The sequence below is a fragment of the Passer montanus genome, unplaced genomic scaffold (assembly GCF_014805655.1).
Source record: "Passer montanus isolate IOZ18808 unplaced genomic scaffold, ASM1480565v1 scaffold54, whole genome shotgun sequence".
Classification (NCBI taxonomy): domain Eukaryota; kingdom Metazoa; phylum Chordata; class Aves; order Passeriformes; family Passeridae; genus Passer; species Passer montanus.
Genome location: NW_024370374.1, coordinates 1680146 through 1699671, shown reverse-complemented (window position 1 = coordinate 1699671; position 19526 = coordinate 1680146). Strand labels below are relative to the sequence as shown.

The 19526-nt window shown below is 34.9% G+C and overlaps 1 protein-coding gene across 2 annotated transcripts in view; it reads right to left on the bottom strand.

The window, feature by feature from the left end:
• Positions 1-611: 611 nt before the first annotated feature.
• LUZP2 (leucine zipper protein 2) overlaps positions 612-19526 on the bottom strand; it is a 150689-nt gene continuing 131774 nt past the window's right edge. For both annotated transcript variants that reach the window (XM_039725107.1, XM_039725108.1), the window contains 3 exons: positions 8447-8539; positions 1836-1913; positions 612-1252 (listed from right to left, as the gene is read on the bottom strand). In XM_039725107.1, the coding sequence (XP_039581041.1) occupies positions 1148-1252; positions 1836-1913; positions 8447-8539 (276 nt within the window). In that variant the 3' untranslated portion in view covers positions 612-1147. The remainder of the gene's footprint in view (positions 1253-1835; positions 1914-8446; positions 8540-19526) is intronic.

Sequence of the window (19526 nt, the reverse complement as noted above, 5' to 3'; positions counted from 1 at the left end):
AAAAAGTAAATTATTATAACTACTTTAAATTTAGTAAAAAATGTAATGAGGTGTGCATTAAGACAAAGGTGGAAGTTTACAAGTCAGAAATGCTTAAAACATTTTTTGCTAGGGATAGCATAGCATTGCATCTGGCAGTTTACTATTCCAACTGTTCTTGAAAGATTTGCATCTCAAAAAGATATGGCATATGAATTCTTAAATTAGACCAATAATGACATACACACAAACAAGCAAAACATTCTCTCTTCTCCTCCCTTTCTTTCTGCTTTCTTGTCATAGAGTATATGACTGAGAAGAAACTGAAAGAATCCATGAGTGACAGAGCTTACTCCAATCAATCCTCCCTGATGGAGTGATCACAGGCCAACTGTAGTGGACAAAGCAGGGCTTTACCCTTTAAAGTACATTTTATCCTGTTGAGATCAGCACAAATATAAGAGATGAAACTGACTTCTCATGGCTGTCATCCAGCTATGAAACTGTAACTCAGCACCACCTGCAAAATTTTTGCTTGAATCCCCAAAGTAATGATCCTCTCTATCCCCATCCCTTAAACTCCAATTCTGACAGCTTTTCAGTGTTCAAAAATGAGATAATTAAGATAGCAATGAGGAAAAAAAGAACAAAATAAACATATTTTATTGTGTAAGTAAGTAGATTTGAGATGGAATTACTAAAAGGTAAGTATACATGGACCCCCACGCACACAGTTCTCTTTTTACAGTTGCACTTAAGGATTGTACTTCAAATATGATTACACAAATATAGTTATCTTCCCCCCCACACACACTGACTGCCCCTTAATATTAGAACCTAATCTGCCAAAAAATTACATGAAATAAAACAGACCGAGAAATATACTTGAGAATGACTGTTGTTTACAAAGAAGGTAATTTATAATATACAATTACTGATAAGGTAGAACAAGAATTCAAAACCTGGATTGCATTACAAAGCATTTCTTCAAACATCCATTTTGGATTATTGCTGTAAGGTACTAATAGGTCTGTTCTAGACTAATTTACAGACATTCATAAAATAGTGAAAAATCCATGCTTTAGAAACCTGGGACGTTTCATGCCTTTGTGCTAACAGAACATGAGGATAGAAGCAAATGGCATTTTTCAATGTAGATTAGTAGCATTTAGAGGTTTTTTTCTGGTGTACTAACTGATTCTTCATATTTTTTCTCCTTTTTTTCAGGTGATTTTTTATCTTCAGGTGTAGTCCATGGAGGGCTGTGAGACTTCTGTAGAGGTAAAAACATGGTGTATAGAATACATACATGCATAAGCAGAAATAAAAAAAAAAGTATGTTAAAACTCCATGGCAATGGAATTGTCCCTAGAAAAGGGTCCTGATCTTTATCAAAGAAAGCATAGTTAACAACTTTTATATATATATACAAACATAAAAACCAATTACATATGTATTTGATATTTAATTATTTTTGAAATTTCTCCCTACTTCTGCTTCCAGGGCTATAGACATCACACTATCAAATTAAGTAATTTGACTACTAATTCATTTGACTACTAGCTTTTAAATATTTAATAGTTTGCAAATTGTTACCAGCCAGAAAACATTTTGAACAGATGAATTGCAATCAGATGCAGTCAAAATCTGATCTAAGTAGTCTTCTCTTTTGAGACAGAACTTGGTGAAGAATGTGTAAGTATACTTCAAGTAACTGCATTTCACAAGGCCTTTTAGTAAAACCACTAAGTAGTCTTCTCTTTTGAGACTACTTAGAATGTGTAAGTATACTTCAAGTAACTGCATTTCACAAGGCCTTTTAGTAAAACCCCAACAATTACTCTGAAAGAGAATACCTGAAAGCTTGTCCCTGTTTCTGCTGCCTTCAAACGAGATGTTGAATCATTACGATTCCCCAGACAAGTCTTGGCAACCTGTCAATAGCAATGGCAGAGAAAACTACTTCATATTTTTTTTCCAAAAATATTCAATTTAAAAAAATAAAAAAATCACCGGGTCTTCTTTTAAGCCTACTTAATTAAATGGAACAAAGTTTTCATAGCTAAGCTCATCCCAGACTGCCATCATCCCTGTAATGGTCTTCAACAATATACTCTTGTGACAGCAAGTTTTACAACTTGATACTTATCCAGCTTTTTTTGTTCATGTTTAAATGAATCAGCAATAGTGAAGTTTACTTCTACAAGTGGTCCTAGGGAACAGAAAATTAATTACAAGTGTCTTTTATGGGTGAGGGAATAGCAACAAACAGTAGAAAATCAGCATTGCAGTTAGAACTCCTCTATTACTATTCTCTTGTCTAAACTCTGGATCTCTTAGGTATAATAATCCCTGAATAGCAATATAAAGTCACTGAATGGGGAAGTCAGATGACTCTCAAGGCGAAAAATCTTGTTGTATTAATTGCTGTCATTTTATTCAAGGAATAATATTATATTCTTTGCCAATATGGTTTTTAGTATCTGGGAAACAGTTGCACAGCATAAATAAAATTAATTACAAAGTAGATTTTTGAACCAAGCATATCTCCAGTTAGGAAACCAGAGATTTACTCAACACTGAAAATTCTACTGTACTTAAATCAAAGTCCCTTCAGGAGTAGGATTAAGGATGCCATAAGAAAAGGAATTGAAACATGAAATACAGTCAAATATTCATAATACTTGGTATTACTCTAAAATGAGTTCACACTGAAATTTCTCTATTTGTTTTGCTACTAAAAGTGATACATTTAAATGGAGTGAAAAGGACAGGGTTTTTTTAAGTTTTAAGTCATCAAGACTCTTTCCAGTGTAACAGTGATGGGGGTTTAGTTAATGTTTAAGCTACTGAAGTGAGCTTCTGAGATGATGCAGATGGATTTGATGTGGGGAACTCTTTTTCCATATTTTCCCACTCTAGACAGTAGCAAATAAAAGTTGGATTCATATAGGGAATAATCAAGGCAGTATTGATTAAAATAAAGTCTATTGATAAAGCACCTACTACTTTTATGGCAAAAAAATCAAACAAACCATCAAACAAACATGTGGTTTATGTCTTAGATAAAGACTAAAAAGTCAGATGACAAAGTAGCTAATTGTTAGTAGACTTTTAAGTATTCAAAACCTTATAAGCGTAGTCCTGTCAACTTCCATTTAAATTATTTACTCTTAATCTAGATTTTTAAAAAATATTTCAAGCTGAATCATCTTCAGAAAAAATGAGGATTTAGGTGACTTCCAGATGTGCAGCTTGAGGACAAAAGATACTATAGGTCAAACAATCAATAGTATGACAAAATGTGTAATGAAGAGGACAGAAATAATGCTAATTAAATATGATAATTTACATATCCAGAATTTTCTCTGATGGTATGTACTAGAACATGAAATCAGGTAGCCTATTTCATCAACATAATTTATAGGAGATAGGAAGCGAAAACTGTTAATTGCATTAATAAAGCTAAAGGTCAACTTCTTAAGACACATGCAAACGAAGAAAATAAAATAACCAGATCTGCTTTAGAGAAAATAAAAGCAAATGATAAAATGATGCTTTAAGAGTGAGTAGCCTTGCATACTCTTTTCATAGACCAGATAACAAAGACTATCTTCATAGGAAAAGAGCAATAAAGACTTATGTCTGTAGAATTTCATATTTGGTCACTCAGACATCTTTTCTTTTTAGTAGCACATCATATGGATTACTGCTGGAGAAAGATAGCAGGGACTTTTTCTTAAGAATGTCTTCATGATGTTAAAGCATAACATATTCATTATTAACTCCTTGTCACTGTGAAACATTGTATATAATTACCAAACAAATTACAGCTTGAACAACAACAGTTCAATAGCCAGGATTGTAACCAGTTCCTGTGGATGAGGTGTACACACAGACACACAGACACACAGGCAGGACAGGGTTTAACAGAACCCAAACTGAATCCCATCCACATATGACCTCAGGCATGTATATACACACACACCCCACCCCCCATGTGTGTATTTATGAGCTTATATATATATATATATTTATGCATTTATAAACACATAAATATACAAATACAGACAACACATATATTTTTATGTCCCTCAGCTAAAGATCAGTGGACAAACAAAGAAAGCAAAATATTAAACTTTTGTTATTGTTGTTAGGTCCCCCTATGTCAATTAGTGGATTGTTTTGTATGTTAGTCTGAGTGACTCTGTCTGTCAGATTCCCTCCCATGAGAAGTACACTCATTACAAAAGGACACAATGAGAGCTTGACATGGTAGAAACTATCAAAACCAAAAATAATTTGTTGTGCTGCTTTCATCAGCTTAGCATGCAGCCCAATTAACAAAGTATCTGTGTGTGAAATTCTGGTAATAAAATCTGCATCTTGATTGGTAATGTATACAAAATTTGAGAAGTTATGGTATTCAATTGTCCTAGTAAATAACACAGCAAAGCTGGAGAGCTTCACAGCTGGATGTATAAATGACAAAGGTGGATAAACTAAGGGTGCATCTTTATTTAAAAAAATTTCAAAAAGCCTGTCAGAACTCAGCATGTCCACTGGCTATTAAATTATGCAACTTTATCTGCAAACACCTGAACAATGTAACTACAAGTGTTTTCTACTGCATCAACTCAGCAAATCAGAACTGGCTTTATTGTTGAAAAAATCATAATAATTTAAGGTCAAACAATCAATTCACAAGTGGACAGGAAATCAAGTTTAAATAAGTGGTATTATAACAGCTTTTGCAGTTAGAAAATAATTTTGCTGCTCCTGAAGAGCATGATACAGATTTAGTTGCCCAGACATTGGGGTTTCAGTGTTCCTTTGCATTGCTACTCCTTTTGGCTTCAGAAGGCACAAAAAGCAGATATGGAAGTTGTTTGTAGAGCATGATGGGGGAGAAAATACTGAGTTAATTCTGAAGAAAATAAACCAAATACAGGTGAAAAGGATGGTGTGGTTAGGTCAACTGACAAACTAGTTATCTTAGTTGTCAATAACCACGTTAGGTTCACAGTTCATGTCACACAGACACGTTTCATCAGATTTGCTCACGAATTTGTTCAGATCTGTACTGGAAGCTGCTTTAATCACTGTTTAGAAGAAAGACACAGAACAAGAAGTATGTGAAATGTGCATATACCTTTTCAGAAGACACCTCTGTAGTTTTTCATATCCTTTTCCTGTTTTAGATCACAATGTGCTAAGGGGATGGTTAAACTCAGATGATGCAACTTCTTATGACATTCCTAGTCCTAATTTACAGAATCAAATTTAGTTTAAGGATTTTATTAGTTTGAAATTTTGTTATAAAAATGGCTATTTTTTTTCTCTTTTTACACCCATTGGAAAACAATTGGAGACTGCAATGTGATCAAAGCTCTAAAACTGAAACTGATTTAAGAAAATAAAGCAAAATGCTGTAGTTGCTTAGAAATGTGTGTAATTTTGGCTTCAGTACTGAATGTCCTTTGTCATTGAATGATTAAAGAACATATAGTGTTTGTTTACTACAGTAAATTAAGGCAGTAAATAAAAGCACTATCACTTCTATTTATCAAAGAAGATTCTATAAGGACAAAGCAAAAAATCTAATATGACAACAGAAAACAAAGAATAATTTTATAAATTATTTGTTGTTTTAGCAATACCAAATAGGTGGTTTAAAATGATATGTTACATACATAAGAATTATTTGACAGGAAAAGGGAATTAAGTAAATTATGGTGTAAGAGCCAAAATCCCAAAAGGAAGGGATACAGGAGAAAAAGCTCTGCAGAACTCTAATTCTGCAAAGACACTTTCAGAAGTCAGACATAAGAAAACATCTCTGGATAAGGCTAAGAAAAAGTAGTATTGACAAGATGCCTCTAATAAAGTACAAAAAATCTAAAGAACGGAAACTTTTACAATATTGAAGTTAATATTTTTTTGTTGTTTTTGCATTAATTTCGGATTCTGTATCACAGGATATTCTACCTACTTTTGACTATTACTGGTTCTATGTCAAATTTCATTACAGATAAATATCAGTAGTGTCCAATTTCCAAATTTGCTACTATGTATGCCATTTGTCAATAAAGTTTCATTTGTATTTGTTCTAATGTAAACTACACTAATTACTGTGAACAGGCATAAACTCCATACATACAAAATTGCAGAAAGATCACAAATTTAAGACAGAGATGCTTAGCCATACAGACTTAAAAATACCAGTTGGAACCAGCAACTAACCATTTTGCTTTTTTTTTTTGCCTCAGTATCTGTAAGATTGCATGTTCTTCTCTAGTTAGTCTTCACTACCTTAATTCTTCCAAAATGTAAATCGCATTTTATTTTATCAGAGACACAATAAAAGCATCTTTGTAAAGTTCTGAGAAAGGACTGCTGAAATATTAGGTTTCTAAGCAACAGAGTTTTAAGTACATCTTCACTAATTTTTCTTAAAAATGCTCCTTTACAACCTTAAGCATCCAACCTTAATCTTCCTTCATTTCAAGTTAAGCAGCTGTAAAAACTTCAGAAAAAATTGCACACAGCCAAGTAATGAAAAAACACAATTAAAACTCTTCCTAAGTGTTGAACTTTCTCCAAGTGATAGTGTTCACAGGTACAAATTGCAGCTTTGTATTACTGAAGTAATATGATCCTTTGGGAAAATAAATTCCTTCCAGTTCTTTCAGAACTTAAGGTGGTATCTCTAATGCCAATACATGAAGGCCAATTGTGGAAAGAGACATTTTTAGTTCAGTTCTCAAAGCTAATTAATTTGAATTCTTCCTTGTATCTTTCTTTTTATGTTAATGTGAGATGATGATGATGATGAGGATGAGGATGATGATGATGAAAAAGTTGCTAGACCAATGTTATCACCTGCACTATTTTATGTCCATTTTAGCCTATGTTAAGATGGACAGCGTGTCCATCTGCTGACTGACTAAACAGTTAAAAATACTGGTTGCTAGAAATACAAAAAACAACCACCAGCTAATCTAAATACCTAAAACCTTGATTTTATGGAAAAGTCAATCTTTTAGGTGTCTTTCATTGCACTACTTGATACAGAAATTAAATACTTTTTTGATTTTTGAAGTATATTAACAGTTATTTTCTTTTTCTTTCTCTTTTAATGTATTCACTTCTGTAAAAAAGAGCTGTTTAAACTTACTGAGACAAGTATTTAGCCTAAATTATTTCAGTCTCTACTGAAAGTATTCCACATTTCATCAAGCCTTACACAACTTTTCCAAGAAATAACTAACCTCTAGTCATAATCTCAATGGAGTTCACTCCAGCTTCATAATTTCACATGTTTTTCATCCCTTCCTTCAAATTTTATTAACAACTGAAGCTTCTTTTACCTTTAGATATTAAGAAACATGCAACAGCAAAGTATGCACTCTTATGGATATGCAATTTCTCCTTTTTCTGTAGAGGATATGGCAGAAGGGAGGTAATTTATAACTGAACGAACTTGCAACACCTTTGTAATAAATGGATACTGTATAATTTTTTTTAAAATTTATAGTATATTGAATTATCTAAGATTTTTTTTCCCAGAATTTTCTTCACACTGTCATGATCACTAACAGCAAGCTACTCAGTTACCTTTACAGGATTTTGTTTTATCTCAAGATATAACAATATATTCAATATATATTGAATATTCAATATATATATTTCACCTGAAAATTAGTCAGAGTAGCACCATACTTTTTGAACTATTGAAAAGAAAATCCTCAACAGTCAGAGCAGACTCTCACAACGAAATTTGTCTTGCTCATTTTTTGTTTGGTTTTTTTTTTCCCTATTTGTATCTTTATAATTACAGCCCCAATACATGCATTCAAGATTTCTGTTAAGAGCTCATACCATGCTGTTTGACTGAGTGTATTGTCTCAGTAAAAGCACCAGATTTATCTTTCTGTCAGAGCTGTCATAAGAAAAAGACAGCTTACAGCTTTCCTAGACTGGCAGTGAACGATAGCACATCCTTTCAACTATTATGCTGTCATGTTTAACATCTCCCCAAAGGCTTTGCTTTGTTAAACAAAGCATCTGTGAAGGCTGTGCCTGATTATTAGAAATAAATAAATTAGTAATAATGATATGTAAATAAGGGTTTTGCATTTCACTATAATGCAGGCAACACCTCAACCAGGAACAAACGAAATTTTGAAATGGTTAAACATCAAATGACACCCCTTTCCACCACTGCTCTTCCTGCAACAGCTCTACCAGTTCTATTAAGCAGTTTTTAAAAGAAACCATGATAATATATATACACAGGTTGATAGCAAAGAGCACTTGCTCCTCAGCACTTTAATACAGAACATAGTGGGCTTATAATATATGCCTACCATCCTGAATAGGAAAAGTCCCACTATCAGTTGCCTAAAGCATTAATATTTTCATAAAACCTAGATTAGGCCTTGTTTTTCAGGTGAGCTAATCTTACATCTTGAGAATCACACTCCTGGGTGCTTTGATTTTCTTCCTTTTTCAAGGCCACAGGAAAATTCTCTTTCTCTGCTGAGACATTTTGCCAGACCTGAAAAATAAAAATATAAAATAATGTATAAAATGTATAATGTACAAAAAACATTAATATAATTGAGATAAAATATCAAATAAGTCACATCTGAAAATTCAGGATAACAATGAAAAACCAAGAAGTCATATACTGCAAACTGTTAACTATTTTATATACTGCATTTTCAGCAAATTTTGCTTTATAAGCAGTGAACTTCCTTACACTGAATTGCTGCTTGCTTTAAGCATAATTTTCTGTATTTCCTGAAACTTATAAGATTCAAAAGGACAAGAAAGAAAGAACATGCACTGAAACTATCCTGAAATCATCAAATTGTGTGCAAGACATACTGAAATTCTTCAGGGGGGTGGTGACAGGAAACAAAGCAAAATAACTTTTCTGTAAAGGGAAGTTAAAACTTCAGACACCAGTTTTGAAACCTTTCTCGTGTCACTTATACTGCATTGAATTACTAAATAATATAAATGATGATCAGAAATTATGAACAGGACAAACCAAACTAAGCAGGTCACTATTTAGAATTTAACTTGAACCATGAAAAATAGTTCAATTCATATTTGAAATAAAATAGTTCAAATACTCTCTGGTTAACAGCTCTCCAATGAGGATTTGCTAGTTTTACAGAGCAACTGACTACGGAAGGAAGTAACGTGGAGATAAACAAATTAAAAAGATCAATATAAAAAATTAAATAATAAATGCCATTTAATACCTGTATTGAGTGACCTGTCTGTTCAGACTGAAAGAAATTACAGTTCTTCAAATGTAAATGTCTTCCCATGGAATAAAAGAAGCATATGTTCAATAAATTATAAAACTTATGCTCACTTGATTTCTTGACTACCTGACACAGTGAAATCCCATGAGATGCCAGCAGGACCAGACAGCTTTAAGCCCTACTAACTGAGGAGAATGAAGGCCTGTGCATAGTAATTCTTATTTCAGAATTCGATTCTTGCTTAAGATTGTACCTGAGCAAATGACACACAATTTCTCAGCATGTTGTACTCATTTCTAAAGAACAAGGGGAAGTTTGAAATTTTAGGTAAGTTGTCATAAAAAAAAATTATTCCAAGTGTCACATTTTCAGATGTTTAAAGCATTTCCTATTTCTAGGAAATTGGAAAACAGGAAAATTGTCTCCTGTTTAATCTTTAAAAGACTGAAAGCCATTATTACATACTAGAACTCTTCTGTTCTCTCTCTCAAAAAAAAAAGGACAAGATTTTATGAGGTTTTTCAATTTCTATAGGATTGCCTTAGCCAGCAGGATCAGATTCTGTAACAAACTTTTAAAATCACTTACCAGAGCTGCACTGCTCAGACACCAGCCAAACCTGGGAGCAGTGAATGGGACTGTTTCACTCCCCCCGTTTTCCAGCTGATGGACATTGCATCCCTTCATCTATCACGCAGCCATCATCTCCAATTCCTTTTCCTACTGTTACCCTAAGGTGACACTGATCTGCATCTCTTAAGTTCACCACCAGGTTTAAAACACCACCACACTTCTCACAAAGGCCAAAGGGGGAAAGCAGAACAAGAGGGCAAGACCCTGGCTGGGTCCCTGTCGTGGTTTGACACTGGCCAAATGCCAGGCACCCAGGAAAGTAATTCACTTTCCCTCTCCTGCTATAGCTGGGCAGAGGAAAGGGAAAAGAAATAACAATGGGGTTCATAATCTGAGATAAGGACAAGAGAAAAACTCTAAGGGCAAAACATGTTCACATTTAAAGGTATAAAGTAAATTTATTATTAAGAGAGTCAGAGGAGGATAATGAAAAGTAAAAGAATCCTTTAAAACACCTTTTTTTCTTCTCAGCCCCTTCCTCCTTCCCAACGGCAGCAAAGGACAGGATGTGGGGATTTTGGTCAGTTTGTCATTTGAGATCTGTTTGCTCACGGAGTCTTTTCTCTGCTGTGCAGTTAGGTCCCTCCCACAAGCAGTCTTCCCAAACCTGCTGTGATGTGAGTCACTCATCCACAGGGTGCAGTCTTCTAAGGAGCTGCTCTAGCCTGGGAGCAAGGGCTCTCTGTCTCTGTCTCTGTCTCTGTCTCTGGCAGCAAGGGCACCCTCTCTCCATTCAGACTCCCACTGGATCACAGCTTGCTCTGGCATCCACCCGCTCCAGCATGTGCACTTTTCCCATGGGCTGCAAGTGGATCTCTGCATTCCCTGTGGACTTCATACATTTCAGGGGCCCAGCTTGTTCACCGTAGCCCTCACTGTGGCTTGCAGAGGAATCTCAGCTCCAACGCTTGGAGAACCTCCTCCCCCTCTTTCTTTTCCACTGACCTTGGAGCGACCATGTTGTTTTTCCCCTCGCATTTCCTCACTTCCTCCTCTTCTCTGACTAGAAGAAAAATTGGTGCTGGTAGGTACCATTGCCAATAATTCCAAAGATTCCTGCAGGATCCTGCAGCGCCGAGAGGTTGATTTCATCCAGGTTCCACACTGGGGAGTCACTTGCCGTGTTTTCGCCGTTGGCCATGAGGCCCTGCAGCCACCACATGGCCAGAGGCAGACACCATGGTACTGGTGCTATTTAACACCTCTCTTCATGCAGGGCACCAGGAAGGAGAAGCTGCCACTGCTGCTGCCCCTGTCCTGCCTGCGGCGTGGCTGGCTAGGGGCTGCCAGGCAGACGAGGCTCGCTGCAGGCCGCACCAAGATGGAGGCAGCCGTGGCACATCACTGCACCAGGCATGACCCTGGCAGAGATGCCTCGCCAGTCCTGGAGAAAACTGCACTTGTGCTGCTTTGATTTTCTTAAATATTTTATCTCAGAGGCGCTACCAACATCTCCAATTGGGCCAGCAGCATGTCCATCTTCAGAGCTGTCAGAGCTTGGCTTTGTTGGACATGGTGGAAGCTTCCAGCAGCTTCTCATAGAAGACCCCTGTGGGACGCCCCCCCTCCCCATTACCAAAAACCCAACTGTGCCAAATCAACACAGTCCTTTAAATCTGAGTTCTGGCCAAAACACCAGAGGGCATACTGCATCTATTTAGGCAGTTTTATTCTATAAAATTTTTGGAGCAACACTGACTATTTACATGAAAAAAATTTTAGAGACATATACTTACTGATGATGTGTGAGTCTTACAGGAAGACTTTGCAGACAGGATGTTCTATTATTAAAAATAAGCTCTCATATAAAAAAGACTATGCTATTACTTATCTGAGTGGAGCCTACTTACTAGACCAACACCTTACGTAATAAAAATGACATCAAATATTCCACAGTGAAATTATTTAATTACATCATTATCAATTATTAACTCCTTCCCAATTTACTTAAAGATTTCTAAACTGTCCTCAAATCTTTTCAGTATGGGATTTCAAATGCAAATACTTTTTCAAGGAACATGAAATCTTCTATTTTGTTTATTATTAAAAATAACCTCTCATATAAAAAAGAATATGCTATTACTTATCTGAGTGGGGCCTACTTACTAGACCAACACCTTACGTAATAAAAATGACATCAAATATTCCACAGTGAAATTATTTAATTATATCATTATCAATTATCCTTCCCAATTTACTTAAAGCTTTCTAAACTGTCCTCAAATCCTTTCAGTATGGGATTTCAAATGCAAATACTTTTTCAAGGAACATGAAATCTTCTATTTTGTTTTTCTCTTTGAAATAATTTAGAAGCATCATCATGGTGAGACCTTACAAGCTTTGCTAAAACCCAAGCTTTGCTTTTCAGATCCTTGAAATAATTGTTTAAAATGTATTGAAGGTATGTTCTTGCAGAGGAAACTAGACTCTGTTGATGACTGCTTTGCTTGCAGCAAAACTTGCATAATACTTGAAGAGTATTATTTCTTATTATTCTTATTATTTCTTACTTCTTTGAGATCTCTTCCAAAGTTTGCAGTGGAATAAATAAGACCCCACTTCTTCTTCATGCCCTTAAAATTTCCTTCACTTATGCTTTATATATTTTTCATTTCTAGTACCAAACAGCTTTTCTGAAAGGGCGCACTATTGTTAAATACCCTCAATCTTCACTGCTAAATAAAACTGCAAAATTAGGTCAACTGAATCCCATCTTTCAACTGATTTTTAAACTTTGAGATGTAGCTCAATTACTTGCCATATTATAAATAGTCTTACTGGTTCTTTCTTCTCTCATCACTTTTTAGCATGACTGCACAACCCTTACTCTGTAGTCAGCAGTTTTTCACATGAGATGCCAGAGTGCTAGGAACAGGACTTGCCAGACAGCCTGCCAACACAATATGGGTCGCATCAATGCAATTTTTCCCTATTACTTAGCAAGTCACAGATTAATCTTTTCTACACTAAGGGTTTCTAGTGATAATCAATTTCCACATTAACAAAATAAAAAAATTATGGGCACTTATACTGATTTAACAGGAGGATTGCACAGCATTTTCAATGTAAGCAAACAAACTAAGCAGTTTCTGGCAGAGTGCAAGTTCATGATATCCAAGGACCAAAAAAACCCAGTTCATGATGGCCATGATGGTTTTCCTCTAATGATGGGCAATATCTAGATATGCCCATTTTGATGAACTTCAAATACTGAAATCAAGGAGTTTGCCCAGAAACACATTTTTTGCTACTGTAGGTTTCATGGACCTAAACTGCAAACATTCAAAAACTACCTACAGCAAAGACTTGCCAGCCTGTCTTTGGTGTGCTGGCTGCACCCATCTGCACTTAGTGATATGTCTTTGGCATGTGGAGTCAGGCCAGTCTGAGAGATCCCCCTGGACTGGGATTGCTTCTCTTTAGCAACTTCCACCAAGATTACTAACCAGATAGTCTGCCAAGAGGCTAAAAATAAGGAACAGCTTAGGCAGGGGTCATCGTCATCCCTTCTCAGCACACTCAGCTTAATATTCTTCTGGGACATGTCTTATTCTTTTGAGATGGAAGTGGCTTTTGTCATGTCTAGGAGGTCACAGGCTGCTCAATAATTTGTAGAACTTACTGTAAAAACCAAGCAGTTTTGTACATAGCAAATGGATGAAGTTGTCAGAGCTTTTATGGGCAAGGTGCATAGATCAAGGGCTGGAAATATCACCTTTCCAAAGTCAGTTCTGACGGCTCCTGGAAACCATGTCTGTACATTGCACATACACACACACAGGCAGCTGCACGTTAATGCCTCATATATTAATTTTGGCCAAGCAAAAGGTGCTAAACCTAAAACCTTTTCCTTCATTCTTCTTCTTTGAGTAACATCATTTTCAATTACAAAAGTTCACATAATTTTGAAGTGTATTATAGACTTTTGAGTTATTCTCCCAGCCCTCCAACTTTCATAGAATCATAGACTGGCTTGGGGACGGGACCTTAAAGAACACCTTATTCCAAATTAGAGACATTGTAAAGTAATTGAGTATCTATTATACCTTTCCATAACAGAATTCACAGACAAATATGTAATTGATACGTATATATTGATATATAAAAAGAAAAATAATCGTATTTCTTTCTTTATATCCTGATTAAAAATCTTCCACAGTAACTCCCATGCAAAAATAAATGAGAAGTCAATACAAAAAACAGTAATAAAACTGCATATTTCTATAAGTGAAGGTCACTGGATATGTATAGACATATATTTGGCATGTTTTAGAGTACAGATAACTAGTTTTCTCTATTGCATTGTCAAAGTTATTCAATAGTAAGTGAGAAAGACATAATTTAGTTTTTGTATCTATTTAATGCAGAGATATAATTTTATAGGATAATTCCTTTTAAAAGACTGCAAATCTTAAAATGTGCGAGATCTTTAAACTTCTACATACTGTTTCTAAAGTAAGCACATTTGTTGTTATAGTTATTTCCTTTTTGTTCCAATTTGCACTGTATTCAACTATCTTTAATGTGTAAAATAGCTGCTTACTTTTATGTCAACACTCAGCATTGAGCATGGGTCTAAGTTTACGAATATTGTAGAACAACCCCACTCTGATTAGACGTGGAAATTGTTAGGATATATTCAACATGGATACCAAAAGATCATATTTCATTTTCTTCACAGACGTTTGCATTGGTTATAAAGGAGTTTCTCCAAGATGAACATCCACAATGATCTCAAATAGCTGAACATCCATCAAAGTGAAAGGACTTTTCTTTCAAATAGTTCATTTGGGATGACAGATGACATATCTAGATGTCAATTTCCTGAATTGTTCTTTTCATCTAATAGTGCAGAATTTCTCATCATACATGAAACTGCCTCATAGCACTATATTATGTTAGACATTATATACATTATTAATTTACATTTTTGCTTTTTAAGTCATCCTGGGTCCTTTATCTCTTGAAAAAAAATTTCTAAAAGAAAAAAATAATTAAAAGTCTATTAACTACTATTAACTATTCACAGGCAGCTAGTATTTAAGTTTACACCCAAAATGCCTCCAGGATAGCAAGGGGCTGATAAAGGAAAAAACACTCACAAGAGAAGAATGCAATTCTAAAAATGCCTAGCTACACATACAAAGAAGTTCCATGTGTTTTCTATTGTGCATTGAATTCTGCTGGTTTGTTTTTTTTTCTAATACAGCTCATTTTGAAATCATTGCATATTTGAGATAATTTCAGTTTTCTAACAGAACCTTAAACCAAAACCTTCCAATTGCCTCACTTCCTTGGAACAACTGCACTTTCTTATTTGTATTTTCATGCTTCTGACAGTGTGAAAGCCCTTGTGAAAATGTACGCAACTATTTTTTTTCTGGATGAATAAGAGTATCTCTGTGATGATTCATTGTACCTCAGTTTTCAACAGAGTCAGAATTATGTACTTATTTCTATTCAGCAGCCAAAACAAAAGAGAGAATATCTAAGTAACATGCTTACACAAAAATAAACAAATGGAAACAAATCAAAGTTCTGGTAAGATTATGCAAGAGAAGGAGATAAAATTACTTAACTGAAAACAATTTAGAAATACTTTTTCCTTGTACTAACATTGTGGAAGTCATAAATAATTTATATTGAACTGTGGACAAAACATCATCACCTTCTTGTTGCATAGCATATATTGGTTTGAAATATATGAGACAATGAAAACCTGAAATTATTGGAGTCAGTTGTTTAGGTTGGCTGTTCAGGAAAATTCTCACGAAATAGAGCCCCACGTGTCACACAGTTTTGTAGCCTAGTGAGATTAGACATTTACAGCCCAAATCATATTTTAATCAAAAATGGTCAGCAAAAAAGAATCCAAGTTGTAAGAAGTGCTTAGTGCAGACATACCTGAAAGCCTGCCTCCTTACTACTTAAAAACAAACTACTTAAAAACAAAGAAAATAAATAATTTAAAGTGTGGATTGATACAGTGTGCTAATAAGAGAGCTAACTGTAAAAGTCTGGAATTTATTAATAGCCTACCATAGAGGATACTCAGGTGTGGGCTCTGTACAGTGTGTTCCACTGCTACACACTTTTGAGCAGTTACAGATATATTCTTAATAAAAAAGACATCTTTAATTTTCTGCAGATAACAGAACTGAAATCTGCAGTTACACACATGTGGAAGTACTCTTTATTTTTCTTATACATGAAAAATTACTGAAATTTGCAACCAGATGCTATCCCAACATTACCTGAAATTGCACAACACCACCACAAAATCCAGCTATTCATCTTTATGGGTCACTGAACATTAAAATTTTCCAAATGATACCGTTTACAAGAGCTCCGTAATTTGCATCTTCCAAATTTCTCATTTATTACCTATAGTAATTAGGCCATTGTTTACCTGCTCTATTTTTGTAGAGGATGTAATTGCAAAATGAATTTAAAGCACGCTTGGCTTATCATTCTGCCAAGACCCCAAGAGGCTTTCCTTTGCTAAAAATAGCCAAAATTGTTCTTCAGGTAGCAAATTCAATCAAAATATGTTAATATAAATACCAGATTAAAATTTGTACATATGTAAGAATCTGTAAAATGAGTCCATCGACATGGAAACTACATCTTGTCAGTAAAAGGCAATACAAGATTTCAGTCTTACCATTAGCAACACTTTATTCCATAAGAGCAACCAGTGAAACTGGTGAAATATTTGCTTTTTATGATCATCTGTAACCAGGTAGGTGTTCCCACAGCTGTCTACAGCTTCTGTCTCATTTTAATCATTTGGCTGATATTTAAAGAGGAGGAAAGTATCTCTTGAAATGCCTCTACATTTTGAATGTATTCCAAGATATGAAAGTTTATGCCTTAAAAAACAACTAAATTACACTTTATATAATCCAGTTTGAAAATTTAACAAAGTCCTTTAAGATGTCTACTACTCTGTAGGTAGATGCTACTACATTACACATCAGGAGTCTTCTGACTTTAATAGGTAAAATAAATGCTCTATTGCTGCTCAATTTGTGTTCTTTGAAGTCAGCTGGGCTAATGATAAAAATATTTGCCAAAAGCCAGTGCTGCTTATAACAATGTAGCAATGTGAGATCTGAATACACATTAGGGATTTAGAGGAGAGCTTGCTGCTGTGGGAAAGCTGCTGATGATACATTTGGGGTTTGGTCCTGAAAGCCCTAAGCACAACCACAGCAATTTCAGTGGAAGCTGAGAAGGCTCACTGCAAAAGGGAAGTTACATGAGATTAATTTTCCATCCTGGCACATGATTTAAAGAAAATGTTTCTGTACTATTACAGGATTGGAGTCCTGAGCTCAGATCTCATGGCACTATAGTTGGGTCACTTGCTTATCATAAAGTTATGCCACAGTCATTTTTATAACTAATCTGATAGTGTGTTGCTAAGGTCCATGGACATCATTTGCACAGATACAAGAGAACAGGGTCCTAAAACCTTTATTGAAATTGTGCAGGCATGCATATGCATTTGCATATATTTAAGAGCATAGACATACCACTCCTAAATTGCTTTCAAGGCACTTTACTGCAGCAAATGTACTTGAGCATATAATATGTAGATAAAAGGAGAAGTAGAATAACCTCTAAATGGCAAGGAAAGAATTACATTTATTACTGTAGGCTTTATGGCCTCCAGAAATAGCTCACCCAGAAATATGACTGGATTTGCCACACAATATATAAAGATCTTCTTGAATTATTGTTCTTTCAAAGGACTTTGTAATAAACTTTTGTCATGCATATCATTAATCCTTTCAATTTAAATGATAAAGTTTTAATTTGTTGTTTTCCTCAGTAAAATAAAAAATTAGGGCAACTTGAGAAATAACTGGCTTAGCATGTAGCAAAAGCTGTATCTACTTTTGATGCCCTGTAGATATTTAATGGTTCAGTTCTGTGGAATATTATCTTTGCTACAGATCTGATAAAAAAACACTTAGATATCAATATTTTTATAATATTTCTTTACAGGCAGGTTAGCTCTACTATGTTTTTCCGCCTGACACTAACAAAAGTGTCCTTCAAGTCTCATTTCTGAATATAAACTTCAGATTTCAGGGTTTTCTATTACTGTCTGGCAATATATGACAAAACTTTATTTATTCAGGAGATCTTTCTAAGTATAAAAAATTATGTGAAAATATTTTCCCCCAATATACCTTGACTACTATAGTCCTGAATATGCAACAAGACTGCAGAGTCCCCTACAGCTACTGCCAGTACCTCCAGAACACTCCCACTGTTCTGGATATTATACTTGCTACCTACTTATACTGCCACCTGCAAACAGCAACCCACATTCATAAGCAATTTAGCATTCAGAACAGCTGAAGAATTACAAAGATAGATATAGAGCACTGTGTGACTGACCTGTGCAAATCAGAGCCTTGGGGTAACTGCAAATTCATCACCTAGATAGTGCTACTCATTAAAACAAACAAAATGAAGCAAAACCCCACCCTCCAACCAACCTTCCACAACCCCAGATAAGAAGGACAAGATGGCAGAAAGCATATAAGGAAAAGGGCATCCATAGCAATATTTAGAAAAGGAAAAAAAAGGAAAGAGGCATTGGAAAATATAAGTTCAAAAAAGGAAATATGGTATGTTTTGATAAAGTGCCTGCATGTCACTAACAGCAGATATTCATGAAATGTTGTTTTCATCTTGTCTCCTGGTCTTTAGTTCTTGCTTGTTACATAAATCAAAACCTATTTGGAACAATGAAAAAGCATGGATCTGATAAGAACCAGCATGCTTGAAAGAGCTCACGTAGTGTGTTTTGCAGTAAACATTGCCCCTGATTTAATAAATGAGAAAACAGAAGTACTGTATGGGAAAATCCAGGATCACTTGATTAGTGCAAATAACAGGAATAGAGCTTTTCTTCATTCAGTTGCCCATGCTGCATTTTACAGCACTTACCCTACTCAGGGGCAATAAATGAAACAGCAGTCCACCAAAATTAAGAAAGTTATGGCAAAATATAGAAATAATTCCATCTCCAAACACATACAAGTCTTCTTTCAGGCCCTGAACATGAAAAATGAATGAATACATTTTTGTCTTCCTGAGACTTCACACATCTAAAGTAAAATAAAAAAGGGAATAAATAAAAATCAACTGTGGTTTACGTTCTGCATAGGAACAGAAAAACTTTAGAAATACACTGTAATAAAATTAAAAAAATTAATAAATATCCAACTGCAAAGTACAGGTTGCACATCATTTGTACAATACAAACTGTGAAGCAGCAGGGTGAACCTGGACAACCTGGAGTTTCATTTGTATTATGTTTGTATCATAAGCTATGATACCTATCCCCATTAGTATTTCTCCAGACCTCCTAGCATTTTGGGAAAAAAAACTGTTGAGAGAAAAAAAATAAACCAACCACCAAAACTTCTTCAATAAATATTATATAAATTTTAATCTCTAAATGATATATCTGGACACAGGTCCTGACACAGATTTAGACTTGCTTGCTGTAGCTGAAGATCTCAGATTAGCATGTGTGATATAGTACACCAAATATACTGTAAATATCTAGGCACAGTATTATTGTCTGAAGTTTTAGGGTCACCTTGGCTA